Source organism: Cynocephalus volans, chromosome 12 (assembly GCF_027409185.1).
Source record: "Cynocephalus volans isolate mCynVol1 chromosome 12, mCynVol1.pri, whole genome shotgun sequence".
In the NCBI taxonomy this organism is placed as follows: Eukaryota; Metazoa; Chordata; class Mammalia; order Dermoptera; family Cynocephalidae; genus Cynocephalus; species Cynocephalus volans.
In genome coordinates this window covers 17,695,915-17,722,801 of record NC_084471.1, presented here as the reverse complement: position 1 = coordinate 17,722,801, position 26,887 = coordinate 17,695,915, and the positions used below count along the sequence as shown (strand labels likewise).

The window sequence follows — 26,887 nt, the reverse complement described above, 5'->3', positions numbered from 1 at the left end:
TTTTCCCTCCTTTTCTGAGCCTTGTCAACAGTGATTATTCAGGTGCACCACACTGATTACTTTGCATTTGAAAAAACATTTTGAGGTTTTTTGCTTCAGGTGTTACGTTCTGACTTGCTAACTATAATTAGATTGTAAAAGGAAAAAATCTCACATTTGTATAGGACTTCACCAGCCTGTAAAGCCCTTTCACACCCCCCATATCTCTTTTGATCTCAAAGGACCTATGATGGATTTACTGTCGTTCTCATTCTACAGGTTTGGAAAGAGTGTCGAAGAAAAGTTAATAGAATCATTTATCTAGTCAAGCAGCTTTTGCGCAGTTTGTCTTGTTTTGTCCTCAAAACCCCCTTTTGAGGTGGCTATCACAAACCCCATTTTGAGGCTCAGAGTGAGATGTCTCACCCACATCGCAGGTGGCCGGACAAGTCGGGGTCAAGGCTACACCCTCTTACTGCTACACGCTTCTCAGCACCTTCGGGGCCGCCAGGCAGGGCAGACCCGCAGAAGGACCTAGTCAGCAGGTGGCGGGGGAGCGGCCAAAGCCAGATTTCCTAACTTCCAATCCACTTATTTTTTCACGACTAAACACCCACTCTCTTCAACGAGTTTCCAGTGCCTGGCAAGCCCTGGGCACTTCACTAAGCGCTGGGTGACGGCGACGTACTGGGCGGGTTGTTACTCTCAAGGAGCTCAATTCTAGGCCAGGGAAGAGTTAAAACCAAAACCCACGTCCATAAGCAAAGTCTCTCCTCACCCCTGTCACTTGGTCGCAAAGGCGTGCAGAGCCCCGACGAGGACGGCCGAGAGAAGGCCCAGCTCGTCACGCCCCCGAAGGCAGCAGGTGAGGAAGGAAGATTGCGGCCCCTGGGCGAAGAAAGCCGGAGAAGCTGGCGACCGTCCCACGTTCCCAGGGCGCAGGTTCTAGATTCCGGAGACCGTTACTCGGCGGCGGAACAGAGGCTTCGGGAATCCTCCGCAGCTAAACCTCCTGGCCTCAGGGCCCCCGCCTACGCGTCTCCCGGGCTTAGCGCCCCTCGCCCGATCTGATTGGACGGTGGAGGGAAAAGGGGCGGGGAGACCTCGGGAGGAGTCGCGCGCGCAGGCCGGGGGGGGGGGGGGGGGGGGGGGGGAGGGGGTCCCGCGGAGGCACCCAGAGGGAGAAGGGGCGGGAGCCGACGTCGGGGCTCGCGCGTGCGCACATTGGGAGGAGGCCGGCTGGGGGCTGCTGGGAGGGCTGGGCGGTTCGAGAAGCGGGTGGGCGTGTGACCGGTGGGTGCGGGAGGGGCGACTCGGGTGTGCGATCGCGCGTGCGCGTCGGAGCCCGAGCGGCTGGAGGAGGCCGGAGCTGAGGAGGTGGCGGAGGGGGCGGGTCGCGTCGGGCGCCACGTCCGCATCCAGAGGCTGCCGCCGCCGCCAACGGAGTCTTCTTGCTCCGCAGCCTGAGAGGACGCCTCCGGAGCCCGCAACTGCTCGGGGTTGTGTCGGCCGCCGCTACCGCCCAGGCCACCTCAGCTTTCCTCAGTGCTGCCCGCTCCTCTGCCCGGCCCCGGCCCCAGCCCCAGGCGCCGGCCCCCGACCGCGGCGGCGAGTAAGTGGGACTGGGGGGCAGGGGTCGCCGTCCCGCGTTAGTACCGTCCTCTCTCGTCGTCCTTCTCAGCTCTCCTGCACCTCACCTCCTCCCTCCCCGGGCCTGGCGGCTTCGAGCCGGGCCTTTCGGGCGCCCCGAGCGGGAAAGGGGGAGGGGCGGGCCGCAGTTGGGGGCGGGTGGAGCTTCGCTTGCAGGGTTCCTCCTCTCTTGTAGACACATCCCTGACTCCGCCGCCGCGCCTGGAGATGGGGGCTCTCCTTGGAAGGCTCCGCCTGACCTCTCAGCATCGTGGGTGTCAGGCTGGGGGCTGAGCTGGGAGGTGTGCGCTAGCCGCCTGGGAGAGGGATGCGGCGGAGGGGCTTGTGTGCTGGGCTTCCTCGCCCCACTAACTCCCGACCTGTTGATAAGGCGCACCGTTGGGTTCAGGCACTCGAGACTTGACCCCCAGTGGACGTTCCTAGTGCTCTCTCTGGGTAGGAAGGCTCTACCCCTACGCCTAAACTAACCTGGAGTGGGAACGGAGAGGTGCGCTGGCAGCGCGACTGGGAGCGCTGGGGCACTCGTCCGTGGTGCCGTCACTGCCTCCCAGTCTAACTGAACCTGCGTGCTGTGCAAACGCAGCCTCAAGACTGGTCCCCGAGCTCCCACTCCCAATCAGATCGCCTCTCCTACACTGTTCTTACGTACAAATCCTGGAACCCTGCGGGAGCGGGGGTGTGGTGGGTGTACAACGTGGAGCCGAGGGAGGAGGTTCCGATCTCAGCCCCAACCACGGCGCCTCCAGGGTCATTTTCTTCCTCTCCTGCCACGTCACTCCCTTTGCTAACGAAAAAAAAAAAAGACTTGGTAGTGCCTAAAGGGATCAGTGGAGGGAGAAGGGGCCGCGGGGAAGGGTTTAAAGACACCAAGCCAGAGAGTTCTTATTTGATTTATTGTGCCCTTATGAACATAGTGCTAATTCCAGATGAAAATACTTTACTGTGTGATGATTTGCTAATGCTATTGTTTAACCTTTAAAACTTGCACTGGTGTGGGTGCTCTCAAGGGCTCCCCAGGAATATTGATATCACACCAAGGGATATAAGTGTGTGTATGTTCTCTTGCCTGTTTTTTAAAAAGAAAAGAAGTAACCTTTGATAAACCCATATACATCCTGTTTTGCTTTTTCCATTTTCCTTTCTTTACTCTTTGTTCTAACAGATGTACCAGAAACCAAGTTCAATAAAAATGTGTCCATATATAGAAAGCATCTTTAGAAAAGTTTAAGTGGTTACAATATTAGATAAATATACAGGTCTGTTTGTGTGAGTGATTTTTTTTTTTTTAAACTCCAGGAAAATCTTTATCTTTCTTTGTCATTGAGCATTTGCTCTTTTCCTACTTCCTGAAGATAACCCACTAGATTATATATAAACACTTTGAGAGAAGGGTAGTAGTGTCTAGCAGAGTGTCTGACACATAATAGGGATGCAAATATCTGTTGAACTAATGAGGCATAATTTAGTGAAGATGACTGGTGTCTCTAGTTTAATAGAGTATTGTAATTTTGCTTAATATTCTATTTAGGGACAGTATCAAAAAATGGCCATTTTGACAGTGTCAGTTGTTAACACTGGCACATTACTTTTTCTTCCTTGCCAGATTCATTGCATTTCTTATAGTCTGTTTGTTGTTGATTTAATGGGCAGAGGCCATCTTTAAAAGCAGCCTGTTTGGTATAGTTGGTTAACTAGAGAAGCCTAAAAACAGTAAGCTGGTGTTTTAATGCACACTGCCTGTTGGTGTATGTGTATTAAAGCTTTGCATAAATTTATTTTTGAATTTCCTTGCAGTTATTTGGCAAAAAAGCTGAAACATGGCAGTGAGAATATGGCAAAAGGCCTATGTATAGAATATGTAGAAGAATTTAGCTAATTCATTTATAGTTGTCTCTTTTTCTTATATAGGGAAATTGGCACTTACTGTTTAATAACAGGTATTTTGAAGCTGTTTTAGAGGTAAACTATTATGCACTGTATTTTGTAGTTAGGCTCTATATATGTTAGTGTTATTTAACTTCCTTTGGTGCACAGAGGAGTGATATCCATAGCCAAATTTGTGTACTGTTTTAAGACTTTGGTTTTGTTATGAATAAAAACTCTAAATTTATTTGTAAAATATTACTGAAACCCACAAACAACATTGATTCATCTGTTTTCCTTTAAAAAAAAAAAAAAAGTTTCCAAGAGGCATTTGTTTACTTATTTCTATTATTGGAATAAATTACCCTCTAGGGAATAGTGTTGTTATTAATTCTTGCTCAGTATATTTGCCAGCTGTTGTATGTATGATACTATTGTACTGGACAAGAATTATTTATCCCTGTCTCCAATGCTTAAAATAACTGCTGATGAATTTGTAGTCATGATATAGAGTCCACAGCAAAGAAGTTTTTCACATTTCACCATTTCTTAAAAACCCACTTAAAAAACCAGTTTTAGTTGGTCTGTAATACGTTTGTTTACATGTCAGGACCAAAAGATAAAACTGATTTATGTCCATAGAATAAGTTAAAACACTTGTCCTAATCTAAAGACTACTGTCTGTCATTATTGCCTTCCTTAGGAAAATACGTTTTTAATAAAAACTTGCGTGCATTATGAGCTCCTAGAGAGCAGGTACATTTTGCTTCTTGAATGAATGATTCATTAAACTGGTAAGTGTCAGGAAAGTGTATTTCCACTGGATTGTAAACTCTGGCTTAGAGAAGTGCCTTTGTGTGCTTAAAATTATGCTCTAATCTTAAATGCATAACAAGGTGCCTGCCATATAGTAGGGCTCAAGTATATGTTGAACTAACGACTCAGGGAGTTTAGGGCAGATGGTTTGCATAGAATTTAATAATTTTGTTTAATATATCATTTAAGGATAACATTTCTAAATTGCCTTTTTTTTTTTTTTTGGTGTGTGACCGGTAAGGGGGTAACCCTTGGCTTGGTTCGTCTGCACTGCACTCAGCCAGTGAGCGCACCGGCCATCCCTACGTAGGATCCGAACCCATGGCCACGGCGCTCCCAACGAGGCATTCTCCCGAGTGAGCCACGGGGTCGGCCCTAAATTGCCATTTTGACACTTTTACTGTCAGTTGGTACTTGTCTCCACATGTATACTTTAAAATTTTAGCAGATTATTTACCTTGCATAGTTTTAGGAGATTAGGAGTGTGTTTGTCTTCAGAATTTTCAATTTAAGAGAAACAGGTCTCCAGCAATGGTAATATAAACAGTATTTCTCCTTAGTAATAAAGTGTAATATCCATAAAAAGATAATATGACTAAAAGTTTGGCACATATATGTGTGCAGAGGTTAGGAATGGAATGGTTTATGTGAATGAAAATAGATGGCACTACAGATGGGGATTTTAGCAAACACCTTTAGAGTGTAACTCAGTGTCTATGACCAGATTAGGAATTCAGAAAAAAATATATCTCAAATACTTGTGGCTTCTACACAATATGTATTACCCTAAGAGTTCTAAAGGAATTTTAATACTACATACTAGCTATTAAGAGCAGTGATGTACAAGAAACCCGAACATTAAAACAAAACAAAAAACAATCTCTGTGGCCCCTTATGACTTTGAAGGCCCTCTAGAAAGCAAGTTTCTTTAGTCTAAGTAGACATGTGCCTGGCCTTGCAGGACTCCAGATTTGCTATTTTATTGTTTACTGATAGTCCTGTTGGTAACTATTGCTAATAATTTTAAATGCTTACTGTGAATATTGCTATGTAATGTTGTTTAGCTTTCGACATTTCAAACACTTCTACAGAAATACTCCTAATTTAAAGGCAGAGTGAACTGATGGTGGGAGTGGGAGTGTGGTTGGGCTGGCAAGGGAGAGCTGGTAAATCTGAGAGTATACCCCGAAGCAGCCCTAGGTAGGAATGAAATTTCTTGAAAATATAATTATCTTTAAAAAATTCCCAAGCACTTTTCATTTTACTTTTTAATGTGTGTGCATTTAAAAATAAAACAGTATTTTAAATTACTGTGGGGTAAACTGTATGCATCATGTCTCTCATGACTCTCTTGAAGTCCCTGGGATACTCTTAAAAAGGTACATTTGAGAAGCATGACTCTAGCTTAGAATTTTTTTTAAAACTAAAAATTTGCATATATTGGTATGCATCTTTTCTTGTGATGCTTAAGGTTAATGTGGATGCAGGTACAAGGGCACTTCAAAAAGTTCATGGAGAAGTGGAATTAAAAAATAATAACGAATCTTTCAATGAACTTTTTGAAGACCCCTCATTTTATCCCATTTATTTCACAAACATTATGTGGCAGCTCATAACAAAAACATGTACTAACAAAATGGTAATATATGGTAAAAATATAAATAAGACATTCAAATTGCAAACCAGGAAAAATAGCAGTCAGAGTGGAGGTCTTGAGGGGGTATGGAGGAGTGGGGGAATAGAAAACAACTATACAGGGCACAAGAGCCTACCTAAGTGAACTGGGATTTTAGCTGTAAGTTTCTTGGAAGCCAAAGAGAGAAGGGAGACATCACAACTTTGTATTTTTTAAATAGAAAAATACATAGATCTCTAAGAAAACATGCTAAATATTTGGGGGAAACAAGACATTTTCTGAATAATTACGTCTAAAGAAATTTCTTAAATGGAGTTTCATATCAGAGCTATGAAGTGATGTAGGGGGTAATGTCCTTAATATTGTATGGTTAATGTAGTAATAACCTGCAGGGTTCATCAGGCTGTTCATCAGGGTTTCCTTACCAAAACCGTGAACAAGATTCAGTAATATTTTCTTAAAGAAAGGATTATATGATTCAAGTATGTTATTTTTTTAGATGATCAACTTCATCTGTGGATAAAAATTTAGAATAAGTAGGACTAGATAAACTGCATAATCTTTGAAAATATTATTTATGAATATCACTGATTTCCAAGACCTAAAAACATGTATGTTTCTTTAATTACAAAAGCAATACATGTTTATAATAGAGAATTAAAATTTAGATGTTAACTACATATAAATACTGTATATAGTATATATTATAAATATATATAAATGCCATATAACACATATATACACATATATAAAATTCTATATATGTTTCTGCCCCCTAGTGGCAATCTTTGTTAACACTTTGGTATTCTTCCAGTCTTTTTGTATACATTTTTTAAAAAATTGGATCATGAGCTGGCCAGTTAGCTCATTTGGTTACAGCGCAGCCTTGTAACACCAAAGTCAAGGGTTTGGCTCCACATACCAGCCAGCCACCAAAAAAATATGTAGGTAAATAATTGGATCACATGATATATGCCTTTTATAGTCCCCAAATAAAACATTAGCATTTTCCTGTAGTGTTTGATCTTCTTAAATTATTTTAGCATCTGCACTGTCTATGTCTTTAGGAAGCTTATACATTTCTCTCTTGCCTTCCATGAGGCTGGACTCATTTGACTATGCATTTTTAGGTGTGTTTCATTTGTTTTTGCTGACTTCTCTTCCACTCACTTATATATGAACAGTCCAACTAAGGTTATCACTTCTTATCACTCTTTTCCTTTATCAGATCACCCAGCTCCCATAGCTGTCACTTCAAACCACTCTCAGAACCTCAACTCTAACTCAGACTTCATGCTGAGTGGCCCCTTAAATCCAGTTGCCTATTAAACATCTCTTGTGGGTGCCCTCAAATAGAACTTGTTCAAAAACAAATCCTTCATCTTCTCTAAATAGCAGTTTCTCTTCTAATATCCCCTCTCTTCATCATTATCTCTGTCTACTTAGTTGCTCACACTAGAAATCTGATGTCCTAGATTCTCCTTTTGATCACACATCAATACGCCAGTTTATATTTCACTTTATATAAAAAATGCAAGTATTTGAGTATCCACCATGCATCAGACATTGATTAAGGCTTTGGGGATGGAGTAGTGAACAAAACCAAGTGCTTGTTCTCATGGAGCTTACATTCTAATTGGGAGAGACAGAAAATAAACAGACACATATCAAGTAACAAGAGCTATGAAGAAAATAGATCAGGATTAGGTGAAAATAATAAGGAGAGGAATAGAGGGTGTTCATCTTTTATAAGGTGGTCGGGGAAGGCCTTCTGATAAGGGGACATTTGCACAAGGATCTGAATGAAGTAAAGAGACAAGCCACGTACGTATCTTGGGAAAGAGCCCTTCAGGAAAGGATGAACAAGGAACTCTGTGTTACTAGAGTCGAATGAGCAGGAGGTAAAATGGTAGGTGACATCATGGTTAGGTGTCTGGCCCCAAAGGCGAAGGTGTAAGGACTCTAGATTTTATGTTGAGTAAAACAGGAAGCAGTTGGAGGGTTTTAAGCAGAGCATGATACGGGTGGACTGTAGAGAGAGCAAAGGTGGAAGCTTGGAGAACAGAAATTTTGCAGTAGTGCAAGTAAGAGATTATGGGGCTTAGCTGGCTTAGACTAAAGGGATAGTAGTAGAGGTGATAAGAAGTGGTCATATTCTGGATTTATTTAGGCAACATAACTACTGATGATTAGATGGGAATGTGAAAAAGGAAGTCAAGGATGACTCCTAGAGTTTTGGCCCAAGCATTTATTTAGATAGGAAAAACTGGCAGAGTTAAGACTGTTACTCTATCTCATTGGACTACTAAACTAGCTACTTACTGTATTTAATCTGTCTGTCCTTCCATCTCTTCTTGCTTCACTTTGCTTCTTGAAGCACAGATCTGGCAGTGGTACTCTGCTCATGACTGCTCATTGCCTATCCACAGAATGATGAAGTCAGTTCATGTTATTTAAATTAATTTGTGTATATCTTTATGCTATCACATAGTATAAAGCAGCTCTAATCTTTTTAAATGGTGTTTTTTTTCTTTTTTAATTATAAGATAGGTACAGTGTAGAAAAATAAGGAATTTTTAAAAAGGGATTCTATATTTGGAGGAAAAGGTAAGACTTTTAGTAGGGAATTGGGGGATAGGGACCAGAAAGGCACTTTTGAAATTTATGCAGTTACTATCATAGTCATAGCTGTTTTTAAACTCTGGCTAAAATATGTAGGATGTATGTCATATTTCTGTATTGATTACTATTGATTAGTAGATCAGCCAGGTGATCTCCTGGATTTGTGTGTTATGTGTATGGTATGTAGATACTGTTATTACAATGATGAACAAATTAGACAAAGGTGTCTGTCCTCTTAACAGTCCAGTGGGAAAGAAAGTGGCTTCAAAATTGTCATATTCCTAGAAGAAACACATATTCTGCCAGGAATTTCTGCATGTTTTGTTTTGGAATTTGTTAAATAATATACTCAGGGTTAGGGCTAGAATATCTTTAATTTCTATTTTAATTCTCCTAAGCAGCAAGTATCTAAAGAAGTTATTTGTCCTCTGCCATATAGCTTATGGTCAAATTGGGATTCAAATTGAGGCTTTCTGATTCCAGAACCTTCACCACTACGCTGTATAATTTATGATCTTACCATGATGATAAATCAAAGAAAATATAAATATGAATGGAAGTAAATGTAACTTTCCGGTTAGAGGGAGTTTTAAAATGAAGGCAAATCAGTCAAGGACCCCTTCTTCCAGTAGTGCACCAGCTGATATTCTTTTTGGGGTTTTTATTTTGTGAGACATTACATAGTTTTACTATTACTTTTTAAATCTTAAGTATATATGGGGTGGTATGTTAAATTCACAGACTAAACCAGGGTAAGATTATGTCCTGTTGATAAGTGACTTGAGTAAGGATTTTCGCTAGAGCAAATGAAAATCTATTTGTTAAATACGTTAACGTGCTGCTGGACTCCGTGAGGTACAGTGAAGTACCATCCTACATAAGATTTAGGTTTTAAAGGCATAGCAAGACGAATTGCATGAAGTTAAAATTACCTTTGAAAATCCCCACTTCTCACAACCTCTGCCTCTATCACCCTGATCCAAGCCACCAACTTTTTTTTGCCTGGATTATAGAAATGGTCTCCTAACAGGTCTTTCTGCCTCTGCACTTACTGTCCTATTGCTAGTTCTCTCCACAGCAGCCAGAATGATCTTTTAAAAATATAAATCAGAACACTTCCCTCCTCTGTTCAATACCTTTCACTGGTTCCCCATCTCAGAGTTAAAAGCCAATCTCCACATTGCCTGCAAGGGCCGATGTGATCCAGACCTCACTCTTTGACTTCCTCTCTCACTGCTCTTGAATGTGGCCCTTGAAATACTTTACTTTCTCTTCCCTTTTGTTGCTTCAGGTAAGCTCCCATCTCAGGGCCTTTGCTCTTGCTGTTTCTTCTGCCTTGAAGATCCTTCGTCTAATGTCTTGTATCCTTACCTCCTTTGGGATGTCACTGCAATGAAGCCTTCATAAAGAACACTTTTAGAACAATCGACTTGTCTTAATCTTTACTTAGTCAAGTGAATTTAAAAGCATTTTTTTTTTCCCCTGGTGGCTGTCGGTACAGGGATTGAACCCTGGACCTTGGTGTTATCAGCACCATGCTGTAACCAACTGAGCTAACCTGCCGGGCCCAAAGCACATATTTTAAGATAGTTAAGGAAATTGTGAGAAGAAAGTTTAACCATGTTTTCTTCACCCCAACATAGCTTATTTATCTCTTAGTTTCCCTTACTACTTTTACTTAGAGGTAATAATAATATATATATTTTTTACAGTAGATTTTGAATTGTTACTACCTTTGTTCATAAGAGCTCTAAGAATAACAAAAAAGTCATCAAAATCTATCTTTTATTGATTCTGACTAGTGGTATCATCTTCATAAAAAGAAAGTGAGGTGTAGGTCATTTAAAAAATGTTTTTAGAACTTTTTCAGATGGAACATCTTTTTTAGTTATGGTGTAAGTTTTTCTTTAAGCCTGTTGTAAAATAAGTTACAACTAAGTTAGTCAGTATTCTGTAGGAGGAAACACTTAAAATTTTTGTCTGCTAACCCCTCTACCTTCTAGCTCTCTTTCAATTAGTATTTTTCAGTTTAAGTTGAAGCACCACAGTAACAATGTAAGGAAGTTTATATTACGACTGCCAATATTTGGTTGGTGTTTCAGATAAGATGTATATTGTTCACTGGTGTAATTTAAAGTATTACTTAAATGCTACACTTTGAAGTAGGAGACAAGATCTAGTAGTCTTGTAGTGGGTGTTTTAAAATGTTTACATGAATATAGTTGATTAAATCTTAATTTAGCATGTGATAAGAGGTAGTTTCACATGTTAAGGTTAAAATGAAATGTGTTTGTATTTTTTTTTTTTTTTTAGGAGATCATGAATCAGGCAGATAAAAATCAACAAGAAATCCCATCATACCTTAGTGATGAACCACCAGAAGGTAAGTATGCATCTATAACACTAAGAATAGAAAAAATATCCTTGTGAATTAAAGCTCTGATTGTTTTTATCAAATTTAAAGAAACATAAACTGTTTACCTTGTCAGTAAAGATGTTCCAAAAATAATTGAAGGTAGACATTTTAAGCCTTGAATAAGAAAGCACAGTGTCTTAGTCCATTTTCTGTTGCTTATAACAGAATAACTCTGGGTAATTTATAAAGAAGTGAACTTTTTTGTTTTTACAATTCTGGAGGGAAGTCCAAGGTTGAGGAGCCGCATCTTGTGAGGGCCTTCTTGCTTGTGGAGACTCTGCAGAGTCCCAAGCTAGTGCAGGGAATCACATGGCTAGGGGGCTGAGCATGCTAGCTCAGGTCTCTCTTCCTCTTATACAGCCACCAGTCCCATTCCCGTGATAACCCATTAATCCATGAATGGATTAATCCATTTTTGAGAGCAGAGCCCTCATTACCGAGTTACCTGTTAATGGCCCCACCTCTCGATACCATAGATTTCGCACTCTCTTAATACTATTACAATGGGAATTGAGTTTCAGCAGGAGTTTTGGAGAGGATAAACATTCAAACCATTGCACACAGATACTGGTGAACCGGGATACGATTTATCATATAAGGTCTATTTTCCTGTCACTCTTTTATTCACAAGTAAGAGTATATCCTTTAATTTTTAAAGGGTAGGGTGGGATAAAGGATGGACAGAGGAAGGATGGACTATGTTTTAAGTTTTGATGTCCTGCATAAAAAAATCAACCTAATTCAAGAGGCATTTGAGATTTGTTGTTAAACTATTATTCATTACTTTATGATTGGTAGCTCTCTGTTCCTACATTAATACATGGTCTGGGGGTCTGCTTAATTTGTCTTTCTAAATCATAATTCTCTTTTAGTTTGAAAATTGTGACATCATGAATCATTTTATTCTTACCTTTGTTTCAAAAATCTTTGGAAACACTAACTGCACAACTAAATGCCCTGACTATGTACAGAAAATGACTGCAGGCATTTTTTATTTATGGTTTTCGTATAGACTATTACTAAACTTAATTCAAATAGTGATCTCATTGGAGAATTGCATGTTGATTGCTAGGGCTGGAAGTCGTGATTCTAGGTATTGTATTTTCCTCCCAGTTCTGTTATTCACTGTTCAAAATTTTCTTCCTATATTTCTTATCTTACATTGGTAGGCAAAAATGAAATTGCTAGAAAAATAACACAACAATAAGCTTACATTTAAGCCTAAAAGAAGATGGAGGAACTAGCTGATTATGTTTAGTTTGTCTGATGGAGGAATGGCCTGGAAAATTATTAGCTCAGCTTTTTCCCTGCTTTATTTTTTTAGGAGTAGAACCATGGAATTTCAAAAAGAAACTTTAGGGCTCAAGAGAAAGTTAGTAAGGACTTTGTGAAAAGGAAATAAGGAAAAGGATCAGTAAAAGGTTGTCCAGGATCATGATTGTCAAGGAAGAAAACAGCCTCAGGAATGCCTTTATATGCTATGAAACAAGAATAATCTGCAAAGCAGATAATTTATATGGTGATAATTAAGAGTACCCTGTAAGTAAAGAGATCAACTGCATTAATATTTGTCTGATTTGATTAGGAGAAATTATCTGTTTTCATTAAATGCATGTGTATGAAATTTGGCATAGCAAGATCATTATACTAATGAGGGATTTGGCATGAAGCAGTTATCTATTTTATCTTCAAATCAGGATTTTGCCTCTTTTCGTAGTGCTGTTGACCTTGATTACAAAAGAATTACCAAATATGGAATCCTTTCCATCATACTTTTATAATTAATATATTCAAATGCTCATCTCTATCTTAAATCTTTCTTTTAGCCATTTAAAAATTTGTATTAACTTTGCTTATTAAGTTTTAATAAAAATATTTAGTTGGTTTTTATAAATTTAGCCATTGCTATGTCTGTACACTATTTTGACTAATCAATACGATTTTCCCACTTGTGATAGAATGTAAAACCTCCAAACAATGAAAAGAAAAATTATCTCAAGGTAAATCTGTATTAGTAAAATTCGATTTTCAGAATTTTTTTTTTCCCCATCAAATATTGTTGGTTTCTCCATGTTACTTTCTCTGATGACCTTATTCTGTAAGGATCTAGTGTCTTTGGTGGTCTTAGTTGGACCTGTGTACCCAAGAATTTACCTTTCATGTGTTAGATTATACTTTTTCAGTTGCTAAAGCCTGAATTGTATAATTACCAAATATTTTTCCACGAAATTTAGAAAAACACCATTGCTTATGTATTGTCACCTAAATCATTGGCTTGCAAAAGAGGAAAGGCTGGTATTTATTTGAAGCTGATGCAATCAGATTTTTATGAAATCTTCCTGCGAGTCATTTTATGCCTAAGTTTGAGGTTACATTTTAATTTGTGTGGCTTTTTTTTTTTTAAAAAGAAAAACAAAAAACCCGAACCAACCACAGAAAACAAACCCATGACTTAAAAGTGAATTTTTCATATTGATATTACCTTTTCTGAGGGCATCTGAAAAGTTTTTTAAAACTAGATGCTTAAGACACAGACTTTCTACTATAAGAATTACTGAGGCGGTGATTTAAGCATTAATCATAGCTGTTGTTTGTCTCCCCTACTTCCATCTGAATAAAAATGATTTTAGGTAGGTAATGTGATTTTATAAATGATGAATAAAAGGCATTAACTCTTTAAATATATTATTAAGGGACACGTAGAGCAGAGACACAAATATATCTAGCAGTGATTCTGAAATTTTTTGGTTTCAGGATCTTTTTATACTCTTAAAAATTGAGATCCCAAAGGGCTTATGTCTTTGTCAATATTTACTATATTAGCAATAAAAACTGAGAAATTTGGTATTTTATTGATTAAAATAACCCAGTTGACGCATTACATGTTAACATGATTCATACAGTTTTATAGGAAGTAACTCTTTTCCAAAACAAAAAAAAAATTGTGAGCAGGGTGACATTGTTTATACATTTTTGCCAATCTCTTTAATGTTTTGATTAATGGAAGACAGCTAGATTCTTGCAGCTGCTTCTGCATTCAGTCTGTGGCATTATCACACATCATCTAGCTTCTGGGAAACTCTTCAGTAGACTGAAAGTGCAAAGACAAATGACATCTTAATATTATTATCAAAATAGTTCTTACCTTGTGGACCTCCTGAAATGGTCTTGGGGAATCCCCACGAATCCCAAATTATACTTTTAGAACCATTGCTGTATTTGAAGAAGATTGTTTCAGCAATGATTGCTTGAATCCTATCAAGGAAATTAAGGCTAAACATATATATTTTTTCATGCTCTTTTTAGGATATAAAATAAAGGTTATTTATTAACAATGAAACTGTAAATCAAGGAAGGATTTAAAATAGCATCCTATTTTATGAAATCTGTCTAGTCTCTAAAGCATTTCTTCTCATAAATACTAAGACTTAGCATTGGACCAAGATGTTGTAAAAACAGGTACATAACTATACCCTTGAGAGAAGAGCTCTTCAGTGTCTTTTCACTCAGTCAGTGTGATTGGTTTTATCAAATCTACCTCCTGATTGTGAGGATGTTTTAGGTTATGTAACGATTTGTACTGCTCTTTTAAAGGCTTATTATATTTGTCTGTCTCATATTTTCTCTCATTAGGTTCAATGAAAGATCACCCACAGCAGCAACCAGGCATGTTGTCCCGTGTGACTGGGGGTATCTTCAGTGTTACAAAGGGAGCTGTTGGTGCCACCATTGGTGGTGTGGCTTGGATTGGTGGAAAGAGTCTGGAGGTGACCAAAACGGCTGTTACAACTGTGCCTTCCATGGGAATTGGGCTGGTGAAAGGGGGCGTGTCTGCTGTGGCTGGAGGTGTTACAGCTGTTGGGTCTGCTGTTGTAAACAAAGTGCCCTTAACAGGAAAGAAGAAAGACAAATCTGACTAAAATATGGAGATAATATTTGCTCTCCACAGCATTATGATGCCAGTGGCATTGAATTGCTCAATTAGGGACTACAACCAAGTCATCTGTTTTGGACATTTATCTTCTAAACTGCTGTGTTGAAAGTATTGATGACTGGCTTTCGTCTAAAAAGAAGAGACCAATACTAGCACAGTGTATGAAGGTTTCTCATACTTAAATTCCAGCTTTTTATCTGGTAAAATGTTACACTTACTCAGTTGTAACTGAAGATATGGTATGTCTTAAGTATTTAGTATAAGTTTTTCAGTTTGACTAAAAATGTGAAAGTTGAATCTAGTAGATGATCTTTACAGTTCCATGTATATAATGTGCCAGGTAACTCATCTGCCCCTTAAGAAGGGAACTTTGAACTACATAAACTGTACCTTTGATGTGCCTAATAGTTTCAGATGTCTTAGTTTTTTATAACCATAGTTGATTAGGCCAAGAGGCTTTCTTTTCTTATTTAAGCTGGCAAAAGTAGCAGGAATTATAGAAATTTAAAAGAAAAGATAAATGGTTTTATGATACTGAGTGTTAACCATATTTTGTTAGATATGCATTTTCTTCATTGAATCATTGATGCCTTACAAAAGAAAACATCTTTTCTAATACCCTAAATATGTGCAGTTTTTAGAATTATCTATGGATTCTTTTAAAGGTTGTTTGTGAAATTAGTTTTCCCTCTTAAGAATCTCAGAAGTAGTGGGGTAAAAGCATTTCTTGATGACAGCAGATAAGATAGTGTTTGTTAACTGTCTTGTTAGTAGTTAAAATTGAATTGTACACTTCAGCCTGGGTTCATGCTCCATCATTAATACACCTCACAGTGCCTAAGGAACATTTCTTTACTGGTCACAAGGTCTATTGGAAGAGTTGCATATTAAGGAGGAAGAAATAATTTTAAGTTCCTAAGAATTACCTGAAGCATTCAACATATAAAAAGAATCCTTCACACTTATTCTGTCTCTATGTGTCTTAAATTATTCGCAGTATCCCTTCTTAAAAACATGGTAAAAGCAACCACAAGTATATGAGGACTGACATTTAAATTGAATGAAATGGGTACCATAGATTGGTTTTGAATATAAAATGTAGTGTTTTCAGTGGTTTATATAGGCTTTTAAAATGTTATCTTACAGTCCTTTAAAGTAGACTTTGTACCATTTTTTAAGCCCATTTCAGGCAGAAAATTGAAGTTTTTGATTATGGATAAGTATGTTATGTCTTATTAACATGTCCCATCATGTCTCATTCATTTTCAAAGAATATGACTTAGCTGGAATTCATTATTTTTTTTGTTTCATGTTAAGTTTCATAAAAATTTTAACCACCAGCATATATGTTTGTTTGGCATTCCTCTTAACTAGGGGTTATAATCCAAGCCTGAAAAATCTTAAATTTCTTTATACCTAAGTTTAGAAATTTGTCTCCATTCTGCTTTTATTTTTTGTAGTGGAGGGAAGGAAAGGCAGTGATACTCTAAAGTAAGTCAAACCTAGCATCCCAGAGAACTTGAAACAGATCACTATAACACCCAAGGCTTAAATGTTTGTTTGTAAACCACCAAGAGTATTACATGGATAATGTGGGTCAACAAATGGATAAGAATATAACAACTTTTAAAAGCTTTCATAAATATCAGCAGGGATTTTAAGAAAATCTCCAAAGGTTCTTGAACCTTTGTATTGCATACAAACTGAAAGGTCATTAAAGAGTTCAGTTCATCAGTTATTAAATGGTTGTTCATTTCATGAAGTATGATTTAGGTGTATTTGTTGGTATATCTGGTCAGGTGTGATAATTTGTAAAGGGGATTTTTTTAAACTCCAAAATTAATAGATGAAGACTAAATAATAAGCTAATGGTATTGGAGAGCTTGTTTCCTGCTATTCGGAAGAAATTATTGCTTCTTTGCTAGTTTATGTTTCTAATAGGCTGTGTTGTGCTTTGTACCTGAATTTCTAAGCATAGAGTTTAGTTTGCTCTTTGCTTGCATATTTATTTTTAACTTTGTCTTTAAAACTGCTTGAGGAAAAATGGTTGTAGTTAATTTCTGCTGCAGTAAAGCCATCTGGTACATTTTATCTCATCAAGATTGTTTTCAGTTCTGAACTATAACTTTGTTCAGGGGGGCTTTTGCAATGATAGCAGAGAACTGTACAAATGTACAGTTAGATATAGAGGTTTTTGTTGAAATGGACTTGCCATATGATGATATGTACAGCTGTATCCTTGAGTCTTTTCCAGTTTATTTACGTAGACTAGCAATTTGACCTGTTAAACAGGACTAGTTCACGTCAAGAAACTAAGGTTGTTGAGTACACCTGGAGGCATCTGTTATTATTCAACTTATCTTTTGAGTGGGTATTTGGTACAATGAGGATAAACTTGTATAACCCACTTGAGTGACTGATGTAATAATGTTGACATGAATCCTGTACTTAGTGAAATGTCAGATGAAAATAACCGATGATTGAATAATTATTTTGTATTAAAGGGATGGGAAAAGAACACATGAATCTGTTAATAAAGCACTATGATCTGCAAAAGATGGAATGTTTCATAAAGATCTGAAGAAATAAAGGAAATTTTAAAACAGGGTAATCTTAAAATTTTTAGTTACACAGCAGTTCAGAAACTGTGCTGTAGTCAATTTTTAAATTTGTTTGATAGTAATGTACAGACATATCCCTGAATATGTATTTTGATGCCAGCACAGCAGTGAAATACAAATATATTTTAAACTCTAATATAGATTTAAAATGCAGATTTCTAGGTTTTACCCCATCTTGCCAAAGTTCTGGGGCCCAGGACTGCATTTTAACAACTTCTACAGGTTATTCTTGTGCACACTAAGGTTTGAAAACTAATGTGGGAATTATAAAGTAGGGAGCACTTCTTTCTATTCTGAACAGGTGTGGAACCACTTAGTCTTCTCATGGGACACAAATGATGAAAAGGGATAGGAAAGAGAAAAATTGTTATTTAGAAAATTATTATTTACTGGGCATCTGCCTTCTTGACAGATACTACCCATACCTTATCGAATTTAATCAGCATGAGGCCCTTATGAGGGAAATATTTTTATTCCTACTTTACAAATACAAAACAGGCTAACTTTCAGTATCAGTTGAATTCCCCATATCACTTTTGAATTAGCGCAGTCACAACTTCTCCAGAAACAGAAATGGGGCTACTCAATAACTAGTTCTTCATTCTGGTGTTGACATTCAGTGTAGCCTGTATGCTTGACTTTCCAGGCTATCTAGTCTGCAGCTCACTGAAAGTCTTCCAGATGATCATATTTACTTTGTCAACTAATTACACTTTGCTATAGAAATGAATTGTGTAATTATATACCAGTTGTCTGAAGAAAATTAATTTTGCTGTTAGTCTTTTTCATAGAGGAAATAAAATTTGATTCTAGTGTTTTATGTAAGGATATCTCCCCTTGCTATGTTGTTGATTTTTGAATTTTTAAAATTCTGTTTCATAGGGAGATCTGAGTGAGAGTATAAGAATGGAAAAAAGCAAAGCAAAACTATTTCAGAGGTTCAAGGGCCAAAAACAATGGAATGGGATTTGGCGTAAGGAAAAGTCAAGTCCGTATACTGCATGATTGACTATGAATGTGGATCTTTTTAATGTAATCTTTTCAAGTTAAAGCAATCTACAAATGTATTTCTATAACCGTAACTGCCTGTGGTTCTGTGCCTGGAGCTGAGCACCTGAATTTGGTGCTGTACTTAGTTTCTTTTTAAATTAATGGCCATAAACATGGCCACTCAACTCTGCCAAACTTTCTTGTACACCCTCTTGTTCGATGTTCACTTTCACACTCCTCAAGATGACTATCTAATGTCTCCTCTTTTAACCCTCCTACACAATTCCTTCCTCCCATTTTACTGGCCTCTGTAAAAAGAGACCACCAGACAGCGGCTCTCCTGCCTCTCACAACCTTCCGTGTTCCATCAACCTGCCTGCATTTCTTCCTACACTGAGTGGACCAGACCAGCATTTCTGCTCTTACCCAAAGTCAACCCACCTTCACTTCCTCAAGTACATTAATCCCACAGTTTTTCCATCTCTTACCTGTCTCTCCTGGGTCATACCCATCAGCATATAAACATTTTTTATTTTTTTTGGCTGGCTGGTACAAGGATCAAACACTGGACCTTGGTATTATCAACACCACACCCTAACCAACTAAGCTAACTGGCCAGCCTTGTTTATTAAACAAAAATGACTCAACTTCACAACCTCAATTTTTCTGATTCCCTTTGCAGAAAAATTTCTTGAAAAACTTTATAGTTCCTGTCTCTTCCTTATCTCCCATTCTCTTTCAACCCACTCCAGTTGGCCTTCTCACCTTCCTCCTCTTTATACCAGAATCACTTGTAATAGGATCAACCAGTGATTTCCTTTTTGCCAAATCCATCCGTCAGTTCTCTGTATCTCACTTGACCTCTCAGTAATACTGACTACATACTCTTTTCTTCCTTTAAGCAACTTCTTTCTCTGATCAATCTTTTCCAGGTGTGGCCAGCCACCATATTCCAAATCTACACTCTTTTCCAGGCAATCTCGTCTAGAGCCATGGCTTTAAATACCACAGACATGCAGATGACCCCCAAAGATATATCTCCAGTCCTTATTTCTCACCACCCCAGACTTAGCCATTTGCCTGTTTGACATCCCTACTAGAATGTCTAGTAGGCATGTCAAAGTTAACATCTAACTACCTAGGTGACCATGTAATGTATAGTGTGTTCCAAACAGACATTCTAGAGTGAAAGGGAGAGACCACCATTGATGACTTGTTAGGACAAGAAGCATAAACTAAAAACTCCCCCTCATACTTAGAATGAGATCTTGCTCCTTAGTTAGACCTGTGATGCTTATGTCATCTTGTGTCACTCTCCCCATCACTCAACCCTGCTCCAGAGTACTGCTATTCTTTTTCTTGAACAAACATTCCTTTATGAAGGTGGGTAAGTGACTTACCGAGTCTCCTCATCTGTAGAACAGTAAACAAAGGTACTTAACTCTTAGGATGGTAAAAGACTTATGATGAACCTGGCACTTAGTAGGTGCCACAGATAAAGCCATCTCTTATGATCCTAAAGAACTGAACAGATTTGGATAGTGAGGGTAACATGCCTTTGCTGAACAAATGGATAGAGAGAGGACATTGCCTGCATTTTTCACAATTTTTCATTATTCTTTAAAGGCCATGCATACATAGTGCACGGATGTTCAGTGATAAGAGTTAATTGTTTGGTTATGGATTTGTTACAGAGTTCAGACTTCACAGTTGAAAGTGAGCCAGTCTTTATCTGAGTAATGTTTATCTTGAAACAATTAGAAATGGAAACTTGAAACACTACCACTAAAATTTGTAGCAACCATCACACACTTTCCCTTATAGGCAGACCTGGATTTCCAGAAAGCTTTCTAAAAAGCTGCACTTATTTCAAATGTATATAAGTTGGATAATTTCAAATTAAGAAACTTTAAAGAGAAGATTTCATAAAGGCCCCCAGATTTTTTGCTAGTACTCATTCCTTTTGGCATGTCAAGTAGGGGTGACTTCTCTTATGCCAACTCATGAATAATCCTTTCCATTCACAATATTTGAACAGAAACCAAATCTTAATAAATCTGGGCTCTGCCACTTGGCAGCTGAGTTTTATCTCTAAGCTTCGGTTTCTTCATCTGTAAAATGAAGAAAGTAATGAATGCACATAAGTTTTATGAAAGATACAATGTGTTTAAAACTGACCACATAAGTAGGCTGTAACTATTCTTTTTGGATGAGTAAACATTGGTTCTTGAAGACATTTACTCCAAACACAAGATGAAATTAGTTTTCTCAAAAAAAAAAAAAAAAAAAAAAAAAAAGAAGGTTTGCTAATGTTCCACTTAACACTAAGCTACGGAACTCCAGCCACAGTAGAGTGATGTTTCAGGGTTGGTAAAAATATTAGATTTGCATTCTAGATGAAATATGCTATGTGAATAAAAATGTAACCGTACCTTGAATTAATGGAGTGTACTTGTCAGTTTCTTAGCAATGATTCATTTATGAAATATCACACTGATGTGCCATTTAATAGTGCATGAATTTTTGAAATAATAGTTAAGTCAAAGTTACCAATTTTATTTAAAATAACTAATTTATATTTGAAAGTATAGCAAATGAGTAAGAGATTATCTCTTTTGAGGTAACTTAAACACAACTCAGAAACTAAGTATGTCCTTAAAATTACTAGCCCTATAAACCTGCCAGAATTGTTGAAGTCTTTGCTAATCAGTTTCACTCTGCACTGCTAGAAAGCACCATCAGTCAGTAAGTCACTCTTCAACATTTAATGGTGCTACCGGGTTAAATAACGGCCTTCCTTTTTTGGCTTGAATTTTATCAAAGTTTGCCTCAAACTCTTTTTTTGTTCCGTTTAGATTTGCAAGATGTCCATCCTTTATTCTATAGCCTAAGGAATTCAGTTTCCTTATCCTGTACTGTGCTATCTGTGGCGTTAATTCAAGAACCATTGGCATCTCTCTTATCTGAGCTATAGAAATTCCTTCTTTCAATAATCCCTGAATTCTCTCTTCTAAAACTGGAACAGAATAATATAAAAGGGCAGGACATTTCAAAACTAATTGCTTCAGGTCATGATCTGTGCATTTAAAAGCATTTTTAGAGAAGGAAATGCTGTTCTGTATATTTCTTAGGCAAAGCTGAAAAAGAAATCCTTTGAGTTTGGACATAAGTTGGAGAATTTCAAAGTTTGTGAAACCTTGCTCCTGGAGAAATTCTAGTGTTTCCTTTACAGCTGCAGGAGAATTTAACAAGATAAATGGGTTTTGGCTTAATAATTTTAGTAGCCAAACTTTCATGTTGGCCTCAGAGCCACCTAAATTTAGATAACTCTCCTGGAGAATCGTTATCATTTGCTTATTCTTCTCAACAGGATTATGAAAAATATTAGATGCAGTTGTCAGAAATCTTCCAATGACCACATTCTTGAGTCCCAACTCTTGAAAGAACTGAACATTCAGCTTCCGGTTTTCCTGGTCTTTAACAGTAAAGAAAGATTCTGGAAACTGTTCTATTAACTTGATTAATTCTTCCTCATTTTTGCAGACCAACTGCCATAGTTTTCTCTGAGTGTTAACAGCAGTTGGACTACAGACAATTGCTTCTGGGCAGCGTTCCAAAATACTGGCTATAGCAGTTTCATTGGCACCTAGTTCTTGTAAAATATTTGCAATTTCTTCAATGTAGGTTTCATCCTCCAAAAGCACCCATCCTTTTAATCTACGAATCTTCCTAATGTCAACTGAAAATTTATAGAGCTTTTCCACTGTTCTTTTATTTTCTTTGTTTGATTGTCTATCAGTTGTATAGGTGAAGCATGCTAAAAAGGGTCTGTATTTTTGAGGTGATAGCATCTTTCTGAAAGAACACAGCCTGCAGGGCTGGGATCTCATCAGCAACTTCCACAACATGCCTGCAATCCAGTGGCTAATTCCCACCGTCCTGGGACTCAGAATGTACTCATTCTACCTGTAAGGAAGAAATTAAAGGTTTTTAATATAAGGGTTGTTGGCTTTTAGAACATATACAGTTACAGATTTGATCTGTAAGTAGTAAGTATGGAAATAATGTAGATTAAATTAGAAAGGAAAAGTCATGGGAATATTAGAAATATCCTGTTAAAACAGTTTTTTGAGGTAATTGTAATATACCTCTTCACAATTCAGACATCTTATAATTGATAAATACATTACGTATTTGAGCTTTGCAACAGCCTTGTGAAGCAGTTACTTCCATTTTACATATTAGTAGCAAGACCACAAAGAGGTCCAAAGGTTCATAGACCTCAAATGTTATTCTGATACAAATTCTCTTTGCTACAACTGTTATGCTTCCTTTTAGGAGACATATATCACACACACACAGGGTTTTAAATGTTTTACATTTTCAAGTTGATGTCTAGCTGAAGCAGATAAGATATTAAGAGGGGGAGTTCATTTCTAATTTTATATTTTAGGGTAAATATTTTTGCTGAATGACTATAATCCAAAGTGGGTTGGTTATTTAAAATGAGTTAATAAATGTGTGTTTTATTATAATTATGTGAATGAAACTCCTTTTTATAAATCCAGAATTAAAATGTCTTAGGCAGGTAAAATGTGAAATGCCACATGATTGCCCAGTGTAGTCATGGAAAATCTGGGCAGCTGTAGAATGGTGACCATACTTATAAAACAGTCTAATCAGCAGTTCCCACTTGAGATCTCTGGGTATCGTGAGATGGCTATACTGTGTCTGATGCGTGATAGCCTTTGCTGTTCTAAGGGCGGGAAAACACCTAGTGCTGGGCCTGAGAATTAAATTGACATAAGATAGAGTAACAGAAGAAAAGCATATACACTTATTTAATACAAGTTTTACATGGCATGGGAGCCCACATAAGGAAATGAAGACCCAAAGAAGCAGTTAAAGTCATTTACTTACATACTCAATTGGACAAAAAATAGTAAGTTATGAAGAAGCAACTAAGTTCTTTGGGGAAAAAGGAGTTACTTTAACAAAGTCTGAACAGACTTTTTTCAACCCCTCTGGCCTGAGAACTCTAGAGCCTGTCTTTTTTACATATTCTGTCCTTCAGCTGTATCCTCCTCTGACGCTCCACTCTTCACATCCAGAGCTTTTCCTCTCACTGCCCCTCCGGCTAATACCCCATCTTTCCCTTCCCCTCAGCTAATTCTTACAGAGCCTTTTCTCCATTTCCTTTCCTCTGACTTACATAGTTTCCAATAATGACAACTTCCACGTGGCTAGACCTGCCTCTTTTGACTTCTGTAGCTTTCAGCACAGCTGACCACTTTCTCCTTGAAATATTCTCTGACTTGACTTCCAGGACATTCCACTGTCCCAGTTCTCTTTCTTCCTACCTATACTTCTGGCCATCCTCTATCTGTTTCTTCCACAGGCTCATCTTCAAGGCTTGGTCTAGACCTTCTCCTCTTCTTACCTTACAGTCTCCCTCCAGGGATCTTGTCTTCGTCCAGGGCTTCAGTTAATCCACTTGGGCTGTCTCCAGCTTCTTCTCAAACTGTGATCTTACCATTTCCCTGCAATCAATGGCACTTTAGAAATGCCTTACCATGGCCTGCAAGACCTCGTCGGGCTCTGCCACCACCCGCATCCCCACTCCTACACCAGCTGCTCCTGATTCCTGTTGATCCCTGGTGTTCTACCCATTCCCACCACATGGTGTTGGAAGACTGTGGGATATTCTCCATGCCCAAAATGTCCCTAACTCCTAGGTCTAAGTGTCACTTTCTCAAGAAAACTCCGACCTTCGTGAACAGATGAAGTCTCCTGTCCCCATTACAGGCTTTCTTGGCACTGTGGCCTGCTACTCGGTACCACTTACCACAGCTGCAGCTGTTCATGTGTTGCTTCTGTTTCAGCACTTCCCAAGGGCACAGACTGTACACCACTGTGTTCTAATGAATTGCTTCCCTACCCTTCACTCAGGTGGAATACTCTAGAGGCATTCCTGGGCAGGTGACCCCCATGTGTGCTCTTCCACACCCTGCCCTTGACCCTACTGTAGCACATATCATACTCTCTTAAGTTCTTCGTTCAACCAGTGGGGTTTTTGTTGTTTTGTTTTTCAAGTTCAAGCTGTGTATAAGGTATTATGCTAGGCACTAGCTCTTCTGCTAAAACAACACTTCTTTGTACCTTTCTTTGGATAACAGACCATCTGAGATTGGAACCTGAGAGACACAGACTCTCTTTCCAGATAAAAAAGACCCATACCCACAACATTTTGCACAAAATTTGAGCAGGATTCATGGACACCTTGTAGCCCAGCCATGAACAACTTGTTCTAGATTTACGAGTGCTGGAAGGGCAGAGACTGAATGCTGTTCTGTGTTATCCCCTGTAGCCAGCAAAGAACTTGGTCCACAGAGGAACAAATCAGTATTGGTCAATTGAAAGTGAACAAACAAATTAAGTTCATGAAGCAACTTAAGGTAATAGGTAAAACTGGGGGTTACTGGAGCCAGACTGCCTGGGCTTAATTCTTGGTCAATACTTATGCTGTGACTTGAAGTTACTTCATCTCTCTGTGCCTCAGTATGGGCAATAGGAAAATAGGAACACCATCTCCAGGGTGATTGTGAAGATTAAATGAATTAATACCATAAATCACTTGGAATATTCAGAAATCTTCACATATACTAACTCATTAAGTCATCACAACAACCTATTTTAAAGATGAGGAAAGAGATGCAGGTCAGGTAACTTGCCCAAGGTTGCTCAGCTAATAGACAGCAGAGTTTAGATTCAAACCCAGCAGCTTGGCTCCAGAGTCCTGCTCTTGCCTTGTGCCCTACCTATAGTAATGCTCCTGGTAAATGTTTGTTAAAATTCACAATGTGGGCTATTTATTCTCTGATGCTTCATGTTTCCTAAGCATATGTGAACAGTGAAATCACTTCTGTAATAGCACAATTTTTTCAGTTTAGTTCTATTTTTATAACACATATGATCCGCTGACAGTTTCAAATTAATTCCAATGTTTATAAGCAAGGAAAAATGAGGGTCCACGGAAGAGGATCCCCAGGACTGATGGAAAGCACATTCACACGCGGGGCCTCCACTTTTCCAGAGGAACCTTCTACCCGCGATGACCGATGTCGGCCCAGGCCAGGAAGGCGGCTGAACGTCCGGCTGGGCGTCCGGTTTTGCTGTGAGCAGGCCCCGGCCCCGGCCGTTGTGCCGCAGGTAGCAGGGTCACCCCCAAAGGCGGCGGAAGGGGGCGACTCACCGATCGGCGTCCACTCCAAGGCAAGGCAAGGCGCAGGGAATACCGGGGCCCTGGCTCCCTCCTTCCTCCTTCCTGGGCCAGTCTCCCGAAGTCTGGGGCTGGGGTCCTGGGGCCCGGGCAGCCGGGCCTAATCACCTGGAGACATTTCCCCAGCGGCGCCCAAGGGACCAGCTACCGCTCGCCCGTAGCCAATCAGGGCTCAGGAGACCGGGGAGTCCGCAGACACGCCCCCGCAGCCCCAAGCAGCCAATCAGAGCGGGGGACACAGGCTACGAGCCCCTCCCCTCGCCGCGCAGGCGGGCCCGCGTGGGAATCAGCTTTGCGGGGAGCAGCACCTGCTACTGGCAGTGATCGCATCGGGAGTTTTCACGCCCTCTCCTTCCCAGCATTTTAGGAAAGCTGGACTTCCGGTCGCTTCGATCCTTAGAGAGTGTCACCAGCCCGTAAGAAAAACGACAGAAATAACTTAGAAACCGCTATATCTTTAAAATAGAGCAATTCAGAATTCCAAAATAGTAAGTAAAGAACCAATGTACAAAAGAAATGTTTTAAAAAACCCAAAACTTCTTTGGAACATGTAACCTCCTCCACGCCCCCACCCTACCCCAGCAGTTAGCGACCGTGTCTGACTGGTCTTTAAAAGCCATCTTCTCCCCTTTCCCCACCCCCTTCACCTAAATAACTCCCCTTTTGCCTTACATTCTAATTATTATCTGTGATGCACAACCTCATAAACTAAATAAATTTGTATCTCCTTAGATACAGGTTCAATGTCTCGTTTATTCTCATTTATCCATCCAATTAACATATTTATGGAACTCCTATTACTACGTGGCCGGCATATGTAACAGCAATGAGAATCGGTGGACAGGACAATGGGGACTAAAATACATTCCTTGTCCTCATGGAGCTTACGTTCTATTGGAGGACAAAGTCCTAACAACTAATAACATGATTAATCACAAATAGAGTTAAATGTTACCCAGGCAGGGTACTCTGACCCTGGCCTAGTTGTCGTGTGGAGTTGGAATCAGGAAAGCTGTGGTTTTCCCAGGCTGTGGTCCCTCCTATCCCGTGTTTACAGCACACCGTGCAGTTCTAACACAGC

The 26,887-nt window shown here is 39.0% G+C and overlaps 2 protein-coding genes across 3 annotated transcripts; one reads left to right on the top strand and one right to left on the bottom strand.

The window, feature by feature from the left end:
- Positions 1–1,287: 1,287 nt before the first annotated feature.
- Positions 1,288–17,472, top strand: TMEM263 (transmembrane protein 263). Its single transcript, XM_063075885.1, has 3 exons — positions 1,288–1,591; positions 10,880–10,949; positions 14,616–17,472. The coding sequence occupies exons 2-3, from the start codon at positions 10,886–10,888 to the stop codon at positions 14,900–14,902; spliced, it is 351 nt and encodes a 116-aa protein (XP_062931955.1). The 5' UTR covers positions 1,288–1,591; positions 10,880–10,885; the 3' UTR covers positions 14,903–17,472.
- Positions 17,473–21,126: 3,654 nt separating this feature from the next.
- On the bottom strand, positions 21,127–25,938 carry MTERF2 (mitochondrial transcription termination factor 2). Of its 2 annotated transcripts, XM_063075867.1 has the most exons (3): positions 25,780–25,938; positions 23,968–24,067; positions 21,127–22,493 (listed from the first exon to the last, which is right to left on the bottom strand). In XM_063075867.1, the coding sequence occupies exon 3, from the start codon at positions 22,433–22,435 to the stop codon at positions 21,278–21,280; it is 1,158 nt and encodes a 385-aa protein (XP_062931937.1). In that variant the 5' UTR covers positions 22,436–22,493; positions 23,968–24,067; positions 25,780–25,938; the 3' UTR covers positions 21,127–21,277. The 2 variants fall into 2 exon arrangements, with proteins under 2 accessions (XP_062931937.1, XP_062931938.1); XM_063075868.1 differs by lacking the exon at positions 23,968–24,067.
- Positions 25,939–26,887: the final 949 nt, after the last annotated feature.

Bases quoted from the DNA above. Each gene is read 5' to 3' on its own strand.
- TMEM263 (XM_063075885.1), top strand. From the start codon at position 10,886: ATGAATCAGGCAGATAAAAATCAACAAGAAATCCCATCATACCTTAGT. The intron at 10,950-14,615 runs GTAAGTATGCAT...TTCTCTCATTAG, and splicing joins TAGTGATGAACCACCAGAAG to GTTCAATGAAAGATCACCCA.
- MTERF2 (XM_063075867.1), bottom strand. From the start codon at position 22,435: ATGTTGTGGAAGTTGCTGATGAGATCCCAGCCCTGCAGGCTGTGTTCT.